Source organism: Lolium perenne, chromosome 7 (assembly GCF_019359855.2).
Source record: "Lolium perenne isolate Kyuss_39 chromosome 7, Kyuss_2.0, whole genome shotgun sequence".
Taxonomy (NCBI): domain Eukaryota; kingdom Viridiplantae; phylum Streptophyta; class Magnoliopsida; order Poales; family Poaceae; genus Lolium; species Lolium perenne.
Window position 1 is genome coordinate 268,120,826 of NC_067250.2, and position 14,826 is coordinate 268,135,651.

At 43.6% G+C, this 14,826-nt stretch overlaps 1 protein-coding gene and 1 non-coding gene across 2 annotated transcripts; one reads left to right on the forward strand and one right to left on the reverse strand.

Moving 5' to 3' along the window:
• The first annotated feature begins 4,983 nt into the window (after positions 1 to 4,983).
• LOC127318179 (U1 spliceosomal RNA) lies at positions 4,984 to 5,143 on the forward strand. The gene has a single exon (XR_007861734.1). It is a non-coding gene; the product is annotated as a U1 spliceosomal RNA (small nuclear RNA).
• A 1,691-nt stretch (positions 5,144 to 6,834) lies between these two features.
• On the reverse strand, positions 6,835 to 9,381 carry LOC127311595 (triacylglycerol lipase 2). Its single transcript, XM_051342038.2, has 9 exons — positions 9,157 to 9,381; positions 8,932 to 9,051; positions 8,717 to 8,857; positions 8,522 to 8,635; positions 8,291 to 8,434; positions 8,162 to 8,202; positions 7,746 to 7,825; positions 7,553 to 7,648; positions 6,835 to 7,474 (listed from the first exon to the last, which is right to left on the reverse strand). The coding sequence occupies exons 1-9, from the start codon at positions 9,361 to 9,363 to the stop codon at positions 7,152 to 7,154; spliced, it is 1,266 nt and encodes a 421-aa protein (XP_051197998.1). The 5' UTR covers positions 9,364 to 9,381; the 3' UTR covers positions 6,835 to 7,151.
• Between the last annotated feature and the right edge of the window lie 5,445 nt (positions 9,382 to 14,826).

The window sequence follows — 14,826 nt, forward strand, 5'->3', positions numbered from 1 at the left end:
TACGCCATGCAAATGTTGTAAACTTATTTTTGTACCCACGGTAGCTTGTAGGACACGCTTGACCAAACATAAAAAAATTAAAGAATCATGCAAACGATTCAACTTATTTACTAGAGGTTTCAATAAATGAGGTTACCTAGCCATATACTAGAAACCACTATTAACATATATGTTGGGTCATATGCCTAGGAGATTGTTAACACAAATATATAAAAAATATGTACTCTACGCAATTGCTAAAATGAGTTAAAGAAGTAAAGAATTTATAAATTGTGTTTAAAAATTTATTAATAAAATACAGAAGTTTATTTGAACAAATACATTTACAACAACGTAATAAATAATTACAACTAGCATATAACAACGAGCTATGTGGTTAACTATGCCAAGAATATAATAAAATATACTTATTGGCACGATGTGGTACAAATAATTTTCTTAAATATATAAAAGTTTAGTACAAATTTTATTTATTTTAGTTTACCTGGGGTCTATACTTTTTCCTTAACCTGTTTGTATCTAGTAGAACAAATTCAGAAAGTGACATATATCTTGGAATCCAAAGGCAGTAATGCATGAAGAACAATTTAAATAGTGCATGTCATCCTCTATCTGTGTCGGAGCCTAGTCATGGAAAAGAAGTCAAATAATCGAGGGCTCAATCGAACATTAGATTAGTATATTTGTTTGATAGATAGATTAACATAGTTAGTAGAATGAGTAATGAAATTCATTGTTTGAAAAAACATGAATTTTGTATAATTAGAAAACTAATACACAACATAACATAGTGAAGGAAATTTCGTAGCTAGATATAATGAAATGTCTCTTTTTTTTAAAACAAACTCTCAGACATAATATACAAAAAATATGAGATACAACTTAGTATTTCAGAATTTAATTAGAAATTATCAGCCTATGGATGGCTTTGTATCTGCACCGAGCATCTCAAAGCTTTGAATGTTATCATGTAGTTAAGACGGAAGGAAAAAAAAAAGGCAAAAAACACATCCAAAGGTTGCACAAGATGCGCTCCAGCTGTGGGAGGTGTAATCAAACAAATGTCGAAAAATCTTGTGCTATTGAGCAAATGTGAAATAAACTCATTTTTCGCATATACGGGACCTCCAGCGCATGTTGTTTCAGTCGAGTTTCATTTAGTCCAATTCACGTGCAATTGATAAAAATTGAACGGTACTTGATGAAAGATAGCCACACGAATCTTAAAGCATACCGCGTTGTGTGTAGACTGCACCGTGTGATTGTCATGTTTCTTGAGGGCCAGGACATATATCTTCCGCTCTGTTTTTTTCGCAGTTAAATCCTGTAGTGATGGAGCACCAAAAAAAAAGATTACACCAATGGTTAATCTAACACGAGCAGCTAGCTACTCCAGACACCTCCGCAAGACCGCAACCCTCCCTAGGTGCGACATTTGCTAGGCTCGCCCGGCACCTCCAACACGCTCACGCCGACAAGCGAGCGCGTCCTGACGGTGCGGCGAAGAACGCGTGCGGCGCTCCCCGTGATCAGTGAGTGATCACAGCCAATGATTCATGCGATTCTCCAACTCCCCTCACGTTCTTCTGCAACCACACTCTCGTATTTTTAATCCACCTGGGGATCTATCTGTCTAGCTCCCGCTTTGGTAGCCGGCACTGATCGTGTGATTAGAACAAGAAAACAATGATCAGGAAAGCGACCAGACCAGCTGTGAAACATCACAAGTACGAGCGAAACTTTGTCGTTTCGATCTGATGCGTGTAAGAGCAGGTCTAACAGACCCCGTAAAAGGGGCAAACCCGTATAATAACCGCCGATTTGAGGGTTTCGGCTCTACCCGGCCGTCTAGCACGTCTCGTAAAAACGGCCCCCGAATCGTTTTTTGCTGTTTTCGAGTACGGGGCGGGTCGTCGCCCCCTACTTGTGCGGGGTGGGAGCTGGGATAGTGGGCGAAGCCAGTATCCCAATTCCGAAAGCGCGCGCGGACATTTCAGTTCCCCCCACCCGTTTTCCCCCGCGCGCCGCCGCCGCTATCCGCGCGCCGCCGCCACAATCCGTCAGATCCGTGCCCCTCCGCCGTCCGCCCAGCCTCGTCGAGGTTCGTCGACGCCCGCCGCACCTCCGCCGCACCCCCGCCGAAGTTCCGCGTCCCTCCACGCGCGCCGCCCGCCCTCCCGCCGTGGTCTTCTCCGCCGGTGAGTATTCCGCCGCGTTCTTCTTCGTTGCCGCCGGTAAATTGGTCGGATTTAGGGCTGATGTATGGTACACCGTGGTAGATGGCTTCGGAGGATGTGCACATGGCGGATTTGGACGCGGCGTCCACCGATTGGTCGTCGTCGGATTCCGACGATTCGGATATCGACGAGCTGCTCAACGACGATGAGACGGAGATGATGCTGCTCCTGTTCGGCTTGAAGCAAACGGAGGACCGCATGAAGCTGCTGGATCAGCGGAAAGGATCCGTGATGGGGCGTATGTGCATTCCGCGGAACCGCGCGCTCGGCCACGAGCAGCTGATGCAAGATTATTTCGCCGAGGTACCGACCTATCCTCCCCGCCTCTTCCGTAGACGGTACCGAATGCGTAGGACTTTGTTCGAGAAAATCGTCAAAGATTGCGAGGCAAATTGCGATTATTTCAAGCAAAGAAGAAATGCTGCCCAAGTCATGGGATTTAGCCCATACCAAAAAATTTCTGCCGCCATGAGGGTTATTGCATACGGTATACCAGCAGATTATACCGATGAGTACCTTCGCATTGGTGTGCAAACAACCACGGATTGCGTGCGTATGTTTGCCAAGATGGTGATCAAGTTGTATGGAGAGAAGTATCTCCGAGCTCCAAATGAGGATGATACAAAAAGGCTCATGGAGATCAATGAAAAGAGGGGGTGGCCGGGGATGCTTGGTAGTTTGGATTGCATGCATTGGACATGGAAAAATTGTCCAAAAGCATGGCATGGCATGTATTGTGGCAAAAGCCGTGATGCTACCATTGTTCTTGAAGCTGTGGCCTCTCAAGACTTATGGATTTGGCATGCTTTTTTTGGATTGCCGGGGACACTCAACGACATCAACATCTTGAATAGATCCCCTTTGTTTGCAAGACTAGTTAAGGGTGATGCTCCACCTTGTAACTACAAAGTTATGAACAATGAGTACACCATGGGGTACTATCTCACAGATGGTATTTACCCTAACTATGCAACCCTTGTCAAGTCCATAAAAGAGAAAAAGGACAGGCCTTTGACAAGAAAGGAAGCTTGCTTCACCAGAAATCAAGAGGCATGCCGCAAGGATATTGAGAGAGCTTTTGGTGTCCTGCAAGCAATGTTTGCAATTGTCAGGGGTCCTGCTAGGTTTTGGGACAAGGAAACTCTTGTTGATGTCATGACATGTTGTGTGATTCTTCACAACATGATCATTGAAGATGAAAGAGGTTTAAACTTGCCATGTTTCTATGACAATGTTGGCACCCGAGTGCAGCCCGAGAGGAACCCTGATCGGCTTGAAGCTTTTCTTGCAGCTCATCGAGGCATTGAAAATGCCGAGACTCATCACCAGCTGACCCAAGATTTGATTGAACACCATTGGCAGTTGCATGGCCAATGATTTATTACATTCATTTCCCATTGTTGTATGTGTGAAACATTCATTTCCTATTTGTTGTATGTGTGAAACATTTGTTATTTGTTTAATTCTTCCATTAGAACATTTGTTGACATTTCCGAAAAACATTATTGTAATAATTAAGACGATTATTGTGTGATGTAAAACATTTATTTTATGTGAATGGTGTGTTGGTTCTAATATGCAATTTGTCAAAAAACCCTGTTTTGAGGGGTTGAAAACTCGGACGAGCTAGCAGACCCCGACCCCGTATCCCACCCCGTAAAACAGAATATTCTTCTGTTTTACGGGGTGGGATACGGGGTCTGCTAGCTCGTCCGAGTTTTCGGCCGGCGAAAAGTGAATACAGAGCCCTCTACTCGCGTTTTAAGGGGCGAAAAAATACGGGGCCTGTTAGACATGCTCTAAGGTTCTGGATCGATCGATCCCACGTAGACAGCGCACGGACATTTTTTGTTTTGTTTTAGTCTTTGGCTGCTGATAGGAGGGGACGACGCTTCTTTGATTGTGGAAGGGGCAGGAATCCATGATGATGGCGACGAGTCACAGTAAAGAATCGGCAAGGAGGCCCTTGTCATATCCTTCGCCAAGCGGCCGCCAAGTCACCTCATCTCATGTGTTCGTTTATCTGTCTTCTTCTCCTATCGCACTTGACTAGGAAGTCTGGGTCGACAGAGCTTATCAAATTATCAGATTGTTAAAGAACCACTTTGCCTTTTGTTTTCTCAGTGGGGGTTCACTTGTTATCTGTTTGTTTTCTCAGTGAGGATGTCAACTGCCAAGGAGCGGCCATTTGAAGGGAAGAAGAGGGCCGAAAGCATCCCCTGGCGACTGAAGCTTTTGGGCAATAACTGGAATAGTTAATCAAACTATGGCTTGCGAAAGTTTCTGAACTAATAGACTAGAGCATTATATTGGGAAAAAAGGAAAACCTAAGGTCAACGACAAACACTAGTCAATGCCGTTTCCTGGCCCATTTGAGTAGTCACTAGTCAGACATCACGGTATAGCTAGTTTTTGGGCGGCTCATACAGAAATCTGACTCATTCCGTTGATAATCATAGGTGCCACTCTTTTTTGACAGTTTCCTCCTGGCAACAGATTATTCTGCAGCAAAATAAGGAAACCGCGAGCAATCTTACGTTTTTTTTTCCTGGGGAGCATCTATTCGGGCTACTGGGCCTAGGCAGAGCCTCTTTGGACTAACAAGCCCACTGAAAATCTGCTCACAATTCAATGCGCCACTGACTCACCCCAGCGCCCTTGTTTTGTTTAGTACCACATCGACGCCAGAAAGAGATTAGGGATGGAGAACTGGCTATATCAGGACGGCTAGGCGCTCTACTGCAACTTACTTACCTGGACGGGGTCGACGGTTGATCAAGAAGATCCGTGGCCTAGATCAATGATTCACATTGCACATTGTGAGAGCGTTGGTCTACCATCTCCCCAAGTGGGAGAGTGGACGTCGTAATTTGTGATAGAGGGGGTACGCGTTCGCGCGGCCCCTGTCAATTTAACAATAATAAAATTTTATCTATTACTCACTCTGTTTCACTCTATAGTGCCTTAGTTTTTTGGCACGGAAATTAGCGCAAGAGTATTTTGTACACAAGATCCCTAGCTAAATGATTTGAGATCGACGTAAAATTTGGGAAATCCATATCTTCCTAACTTACCATAATAAATTTGGGAGCTGAACGATTTGGAAGCTGAACGGGAAGGGGGTAATTGAAAAAAAGCTATGCTATACAACCTTATATTCTGAAACAAATGCTAAAAATCTATAGGCACTATAGAAAGGAACGGATGAAGTACTATTCTACTATGGTATGGTTTCTCAGTTCTTCTGACTATTTCTTATGGTTTGTTCTCACTCTCCCATATTATGGTATAGAAGGCAAGCATATGGTTTAGCTAGTACTAGGATGGAATTGCCCCAACTTTGAGTTTTCGTCACCTTTGTGCTTAGAGGAGAGAACTAGAAGGTGACTAGGACTGTTGAAATGAGAGGTTTTTGTTATCTGGATTGCAGGCACAGGTTCTGTGTGCGGAAGTGTTGTCAATGACCACAGTTGTTGGAACAGACAGGCATCGCATACACTTCCAATATTTCTTTTTGTGCCAAGATTTGATACTAGGACGTTTCTTTGGTCCTGGAAGGGCCAGAGATTGACGATGAGTCACTCATCATCAAATAAAAGGGAGACTCGGCAAAGCTAAAGGTATGTCAATTTTTGTTGTTTTTATTGACGAGGCATGGCAGCTAGCTTGTCATATTTATCTGATGGGGACGTTTGGATTCTAGCAATAGTGTTTTCATCACCGGAAACGTGGCTCTCTTTTTGGAGGGGGGAGGGCCAAATACATGGGGAAGAAAGTAGGGGTTGAAACTTTCTTTTCGTTGATTGGAATAGTGTAATCGAATAAGGCTGCCGAAATGTTCTAAAACCAATTGATCAGATCATTACCGGGAAACAAAAAGAGCTAGTCAAATTCTTTTCTACACCCTTTGGGTAGCTAGATTCAGACGAAACTAAGAGGAAGTGGCTCCATCTGACCAACAATCATTAGAAGTTTAGAACCCCTCTGCGGTGTGGAATAAGAGGAAATAGCGGATAATTAAACCTGAAAAAATGGCTCGGTATGTTCTTCAGGTCCGGAAAACAGTTTCAGCATTCTAGTGTCTGCTTGTTTTGCTGACGTCATAGAGCAGACGGAAAATTTATCGGAGTTGTTTCTAATAATATAACCTACTGCCGGCAAAGAAAATGTGCTTCCTAATCAGGGTTAGAGTGGTAAGCAGCTGACAAGAAAACAGGCCCATGATCTATTGCCTGAGATTTCCATGGTAGAAACTAGGTTGGAAAATCACTCTGAATTCTATTACACTCATGTAGCTTTCAGCCGAAAATTTATGAACAGCTCAGGGGATTGAGATGCGTTGCAGCTGCTGGAGATGCTGAGGAAGGGGCATGCTGGCTGGAGTAGTTGCTAGGCCATTGCCCTTGTTGCCCTGAGACGGCAAACTATCTAATTTTAACATGATTTGCCATCTCAAAACAGCTTTTTTTTTTTTTTTTTTTTTTTGCGGGTAACACAACAGCTTTAAATATTAAATATAAACACAACACGAGCAACCAGAAAACTGAGCTTTAACAGAAAATAACCGAGAAGAATCAACAGCATATGTCTTCTTATCATTCAGAAATTCGAGACTTATTATAGATAACACAGTACCGAACTTGCCTCTCAAGGATATATATTAGGTAAACTGGATACATAAAACTGAATATTTGGCCGAACAGTCCACTCTCTCCCATGATCAAACTGACAAATACTCAAGTTAGGGGCATATACTACGAACTGACAAAGCCATATATACAAGGACAAGTAATGTGAAGTTTTTTTTTTTTTTTTTTTGAAAGTGTGGTGCCTGTAATATGAAGTTTTGATTGTATAGATTGATATAAAGGCACTGCTGAAGGCTTATCACAGAGAGACCTGACATATCAACACTCAGTGGCGTTGAAAGAAGTCAACCATTGGTTTGTACACCAACTGTGGAGCATTGAACCCTACCACAAAGTCGGCATGAGCATAGTCAGGCACGTATAACACCTCCATGTTGTCGCTGTCATGGCGTCTGACCAGCGTCCTCAGGAGGTGCCTGGTGTCAGGGACATCGCCGAGGAAGTCTTGGCCACCATGGGTGAGGAACATCGGGACATGGGTTGGAATGGATGAGAGGTTGTACAGCGGGGGGCGTGGCTGATTGTAATGCTTCATGTTTTCCTTGGTGCTGCCATAGTCGAACCTTCTTACACCTTCGCTCCTGATCACTGGTTGCAGCCAAATTGGGAAAAGGAAAGTTAAGCTTTCAACAATAGAAAGCTTAAACTTCTGATTGTGATTCTTACTCTGCGACATATGCATAAGGTTTTTGATAGAGGTAGACTGTGGAGCATGCTGCCAGAAGGCGCATACAGTTGATGTATTGAGGCAGCAGTCCGGTCCTTCAAACATCAGGCAATCGCAGCCAGATAGGAGGTCAATTTTAGCTTAGCATAATACATTGTCTGAAATATGGAAAGTTGTATACAAGAAATGTACCCGCAACAGCTGAAAACAGATCGTAGCAGTCGATTTCAGGGTCACCGCATATCAGAAGTAGAATTTCATGAGTAACTGGCCTATCATGTAGCAGCACATTTATAGCAGTCAACAGTTGAGGCTTGAGTCAGCAAAAAAGAAGTTGAGACTGGTTACCCAGAGTACCAGTATGCGACAGAACTTTAGATTTTCAACAAAGGTGTGTCATGTCTGAATGCAGGTGACTCTTGGCAACGTTGATATCACATTGATAATCATAGTTTAATAAAATGGCAACCTAATAGAAAATCTTAAGCACATGCACTCTACTCATAATCAGTAAGTTGCCGTGAGTGGCAAAGTAACAAGAAGGAACTTGGTAAGCAGGCGCACGTACTGCATTTCGTAACACTAGAAATTGCAGTAAAGATACCTACCCAATAGGATTAAACTCGCGATAACCTAGAAAGTGAAATGCCTGCACAAGACAGAGCAAAGTGATAAATTATTCTATATGTAAATTATAAATGTGATAATTGATAATAAGAGGCTTAACAGTATTTTACTTCTGCAAGGAGGATTTGAGCAGCAAGCCGGGTGAGTTTGGATTTCGTCCTACTCAGATAAGCAATCGGGCAGAGCAACACAGCTGATCTAACTAAGTGTAGTAACTTTTGCTCGGAGAAGGCAGCAAGAATAATCAATGTTCCCTGGAAATAATGAAAAAAATATAAGTATACCTCCCAAGTCCCAAGTCTCAACTCATCGAAGTATTTAAGAGGGACATCTGATCTCACCAGGGAGTGACCAATATAGTGGACTTTCTGACCTCCTGTGTAATCATAGACATACTGAAGGAAAGCAGGAAGATCATAGGCAGCAAGCTCGTCCCACGTCCAATCCCAGTAGGCCTGAAAATATTAATCAATAGTTCAATACACTGTCAGAAAAATCCAATGAAATGCGTTCTTAACCAGGCTTGAGAGAAAAACCGGATCATTTGGGGAGAGGGAGGTATGATTCCGGCTGGAATTAGTTCCACGGGTGTTGGCAAACCAAACATCAAACCCTCCATCTGCTAAAATAAATCCAAGTGATTGCTTTGGCGTGCCCAGTAGCCAAGAAACGCTATCCTGTCCAACACACACATTTGATTCAGGTATGCATGAAACAAAGTAGCACAAGGTTTGTCCAACAATGTCCTTACCACCATAAGCCCGTGGAATAGCAGTACTGGTTGCCTCGTATTATTGGTCGAGTTAGCACCATCAGATATACTATAAGGAATCCTCTTTAAGCTAAGAATATAGCCATCTTCCGTTGTAACCTGCAATAGATTTAAGCTGTATACTTTAGAAAGGGGCAGATTTATTTAGGAATAACATTGAAGTTCAAAAAGTGTCTAGGGGTACATTCATAAGAGCTCTCATACCGTGTGATCTTCACATGGATAGCCATAAGCTGCTGCTTCTGACTTGCACAGGCTAAACGGATGGTCTGAAGGTTCACACCGCTGACCAATATCATCCACATAACTCTTGTTCCTCCATGAGTGAGCTGTGCAGGAGTTGAAGACAAACGAAAGAATCATAAAGCTAATGATAAATAAATTCCGGTCCATCATATGATGTAGAGTCATATGCTACTATGATTCTGGTTATTTCTAAGAGTGGTATAATTTTCTGTGGAAGGGAAACAATAGCGTTGACACAAATTGCAGTCTAGTGCTTCCTTTGTGTCGCTGGTGTTTTGGCATAAATACTGGAGGAACGGTCTCCACATAAGGAACAGTATCCCACCTTCAACTCTAGTGCAACAAAATTACCGAAAAGAGTGTTCTAGATTTCTGAGTTTCTTTGTGGAATTAGCTCACTGCTTGACAGAGCATGGCCCCACAATTGCAAGAGAAAAACTGGAACCTTATTCTACAAAAAAAAATTACAGATTGCACGTGCATATGTGAAGTAGGTAACTAAGTAAAACAGAAGAACAACCCACGTAAAACCTATCATGCCATCTTGATGATCAGAGATGAAGACCCCTATGGTTCACTCCACACAAATTCTGTGATCCCAAAGTCTGTTTGACCTATGAGAATGCCTGAGAAGGAAACACAAGCTTTGTGTACTAGCAGCAAGTATCCGGAGAGCTGACTTATTTCGATGAATTCAAATACAACGGCATCCATCAGTCACGGAGACAACAAAAGACTGAAATGGTCTCATGGCCTCAAAAGGCGATTTCAGCATATCAAAGACGACATGGGCCTATAGCACTCATCTGTTAAACAGCTGCGGAGACTGACCACGGCGCGATCAGTTAAGTTCGTTTCCGGGAATACAGATGATTTACCAACAGATGATTTACCACAACTCATTGTAACAACGCGAAAGCGCTCAGATAATTCCAGACAAGCAACATCGTGCAGGTGTTCCGAAACTGGGTAACTCGCGTACCACCGTCCCGAGGACTCTCCACCCAATGACCCCTACTTCTTCTTCCCTCCATGAGGATCCCTCCTCTGGAGTACCGTCGAATAGGCAACGACAAGTACCTACATTGCAAAAGGATGACATAATTTGTAACGATAGACACAGTTGGAAACTAGCAATGTTGTTTCTGTTTAAGAAATTTAGAATACTATTTTGATCAATTTAAGTTCACTATGGATACCTTCGTCGTGCCGTACAGGCGCACATCTTTCTTATATTACTAGAAGTATAAAGAGAGATCTCCTAAAGTTGGTTTAATGATCTTGCCAACTCAAAATAGACGTAGGGAGACCTACAGTGTCCAACTTTGTGTAACAAAAGAATTCATAGCGCCTTGAGCCCATCAGAAGGCGATGTTAGAGTAAACAAAGAACAATGAGACTTGAGGGTGGAATTGCTCACTAAACTGGCTTTGATCTCTTCATTATGCAATTCTAGTCTAGATAAGGGCCCTTCGATGAAAAACAAATCTACTTTCCTAAACTAAGGACGGTGTACAGGGTGCTCTTGTGGTGGCGATGCACCATTCATCCATAGGGTTTACCATAATCACAAGCATGAAAACAAAAGTAAGACCTTGACAGCATGGCCCCAAAAGAGAGGGAAGAGTCAATGTGGAACAAGGTGGTCTGAGGGTGGATCTACTCACGTGACAACCGAATACTCGATCGAATAGTTTATGATCAAGTATATTTGGTTGTCACTCCGCTCAAACTCCATGTGTCGACATGAAAACTGCACTCAATGTACCATCAACCAAACCTAGATTTGCACCCCAACTCCATATAGCTACCCAAAAAAAACAACAAAACACGCGTTCCGCAGTAAACCTAACCGGTCGTGAAGGGAAAAAATCATAACCACTCTCTACGTCTAGGTAGCAGCCTTCTCATTAGCCACTGCCAACATTGTAGAATTGTGTAAATCTCACGTATATTATTTGTGAAGGGAGTATATATATAGACTCAAGGCACAAACCTACTTGGCCTAAACCCTAAGTGATTCTAACTTGTATTACAATAATAGAACTATAGTCTACCCCCACCCCCACCCCACCCGTCCACTATCAATGTAGGGTTCAACAACGTTGAGACTGAACTGAATATCCTTGAATGGTGAAGTGACGAGGCCCTTGGTGAAGATATCTACAAACTATGTTGTGGTTAGGACATGAAGAACGTGAACTTGTCCAAAAGCAACCTTCTCGCAAACAAGATGAGTGTCAATTTCGATGTGCTTGGTCCAACGATGTTGTATTGGGTTGCTCGACATGTAAATAGCCGAAATGTTGTCACACTAGACAATAGTAGCATGATGAATAGGACGCTGCAACTCAGATAAAAGTTGATGAAGCTAAACTGATTCAGCATCTGTGTGTGCAACATCCCGGTATTCAGCTTCTACAGACGCGCGAGAGACTGTAACCTGATGTTTTGAAGACCATCAAATCAAATTGTTACCTAGAAAAACACAATATCCGGACGTGGACTGACGAGTGTCCGGGTAACCGACCCAATATGAATCGGAATAACCCGTGAAGGATGTGGGGTGAAGAATTTATATGAAGACCATGATCTAAAGTTCCCTTAAGATAACGAAGAATGTGTTTGACGTGATTATAATGAGGAACATGAGGGTCATGCATGTAAGACAAGCTTGTTGAACGACATAAGAGAGTTTGGGGGGTGTGAGAGTAAGATACTGGAGAGGCCATCACCGGAAGAAGATTGCCCTTTAGAGGAGAGCTTGGAAGCAGTGTCAACTAGTTTGCGGCAGGGCAGTGTCAACTAGTTAGTGGTTACAGTTTAAGTTAGTAAAATATGAAACCGAAATTCCCTCAGTTAATTCGGTTTTAAACCGAAAAACCGTGGTTAAACCGAAATAAATCAAACGACTAGCCTAGCATAGATTCAGAATTTATAGACCAGCCAAACGCCCCCGCGAAACCTTAATCTAATATGTAAAGTGAATAATTAACACGTTGGCTGCTATACTGTGATGGTTTGACCCCTGGTTGCTCTCCCTGTAGGTTGCTAGTTCGAGTCGTACGTACCAAATGTATCATCTTGTATTTTTTTTTTGTTTTCTCTTTCCATCTTCTGTAAAACCTTTAGTATGGTCATGCAAACTATAAATATATTTTAATTTGTCCGAAATTTCCTTCTTTCTTGATTCCCTCTTTTCTAAAATCTTTAATACGATCATACAAAATACAAAAATGAAATATATGACCATCAAAAGTTAGTTCTTATTTTAAAATTTGCGTCAACTTTGGTTAGTTTGGTTATTACCGAAACCGAACCGAAATTTAATGGTTATTACCGAAACCGAACCGTATTTTTATACATAATCGTATTAACCAAAGTATTGAAACTGTATTTACCGTATAACCGAATTAATCGAACCGAATTAACCATATTAACCGAACGCGCAGCCGGAATACCAGCCCAAGATAAGAGGTCGAGGATGTATTGGCGTTGGGAGAGAAATAAACCGCGAGAGTCACGAGTGTCAGAAATACCCAGAAAGTGGTGGAGAAGACCGAGTTCAGTCATGGAGAGCTCATTGTTGACTATAGAAATAATATGATCAAGAAAACTCTAAGAAGAGCCAGTAAGGACAATATCATCAACATAAAGAAGCAAGTATTACAGAGTATTACAGGGGATAGAAAATTCTCTAAGGAGCGATGGAAATTTTTATTATTATTGGAGTGGCCATTACGTTGATGTCAAAGGTTGATGAAGGCCCGCATGGAGGAAGGTGAGCGGCGAGGAGCTCCATGAACAAAATAAATATCACCAGAACTATTTAAGCATGTGATCTCCACCTTGGCCGGGTAATCCTTCACAGATAAGCTAAAATGGTCAAATTCGAGAGAGACAAGGTTATCAAAAGTGAATTTGTAGACATAAATTAAATATTTGATGAGAGGTGCAGTGGGAGAGGGTAGTTGAGTGTGACCGGCACAATAGATGTGCATAGTGGAAGCATTGCCAAGTGCAATGGAAGAAAAGGGAGACGAAGTGAAAGATGACAACATATTACACAAATAAGACATATGACTAGAAGCACGAGAATCGAAAATCAAATCCGTACCTAATTCAGTTTCCTTGAGCAATAAAGTTGTTCATGGCGTGCAAAAAGGTATCTTGGTCCCAATTCGGTGTCGGTGTACGCAGTAGTGGTGCAGATGATGGTGGGGCGCGGTTCGAGGAGCATGCAGCTAGTACAACGAGTAGAGACCGCCACCGTCGGTGTGGTAGGGCGCTGGAGCAGGGGCGCCGTAGGGGTAGTACATCGGGGCCTGCGTAGGTGGTCGGGAGCCGAGTAGACCAGGGGTGCCGGTGTGAGGGCACATGCATGCCCAACATCCAGTTGGCGGAGTAGGATGGTGGAGCACTAGAGGGAGAGGGGGCGGTCCAGGGCATCGGGCAAGCCTAGACCAGCCCTGTCTGGGGATCTTGCATAGGGCGTCAGTTCGGTGATGCTGGAGGCGGAGGTGGGAGTGCATTGCTGGAGGAGGGCGCCAACGCATGCGTTGGTCGTAGCAGCCGACAACTGGGGTTTTTTCCGCGATGGTTCGGACTGGGACACCACCCGGTGGAGTTTTTGGACTGTCGGCATTGACGACACGATGACATGAGCTGCGGGCAGGGCATGCGGCGTGGCGACGAAGACGTAGAGACGAGCCTCCTAGCGATATTGCGCGATGTCCACCCATTGTAGTAGAGAGCGGATCTCAGCGAAGGTGGGGAGGGGCCGCATAATGGGTATGAAGGACATGTTTCTCGAACCGCTCGCTAAGCCCGACAAGAAGCACATTGATGATTTGCCGATCATTGGCGGGGTCACCGAGTTATCGGAGCTCATCTGCGATGGATTTGAGGCGTTGGTAGTAGACTCCTATAGATGGGTATGTTTACGCATGCATTGATGTTGTCCTCGAAGAGCTGGCAAAAGGGTCGTCTATAGGGCAGCAGCTGTGGCGGCGTCCTGGAAGACGAGGTTGAAGATCTCAGTGGAGTCCTGCATGTAGATCCATTGGATAATGGCGAGGTCATCTTTGACCCATTGGGGATCATTGGTGCGGTGAACCGAGTCTACGACAGCGTGACCGCGAAGTTTGCTGCCACCAAGATGAACTTCAAAGGGATGGAGCCAATGATAATAGTTGTGGGCAGCTACATCTAATGTAATTGGGACAAAAGGGAGTGACGTTAGAGTCCGTGTCTATGAAGGAGAAGGAGGAGGCCATGGCGGTAGAGGTTGTGGAGGCTGGAACTAGGAAGGTGAAGGTTTGGTTGGTGGTGGCGATAGGGGCCGCCTTTTTGGTGAAGTAGTCGGGAGGGGGAAGGGGCGGCAGCATGGGAGGTGCCATGCCCTCTGGTCTAATCTAATACCATGTACAATTGTGTAAATCTCACGTATATTATTTGTGAATGGTACAAGGAGTATATATAGGATCAAGCCACAAACCGACTTGGCCTGAACCCTAACTGATTCTACCTTGTATTACAAGAATAGAACTATAGTCTAACAAACATCACCACGAAGCAGACAACCACGAGGAAAGCAAGGTGACTCACGAGGCACTAGGGTTCTAAAAA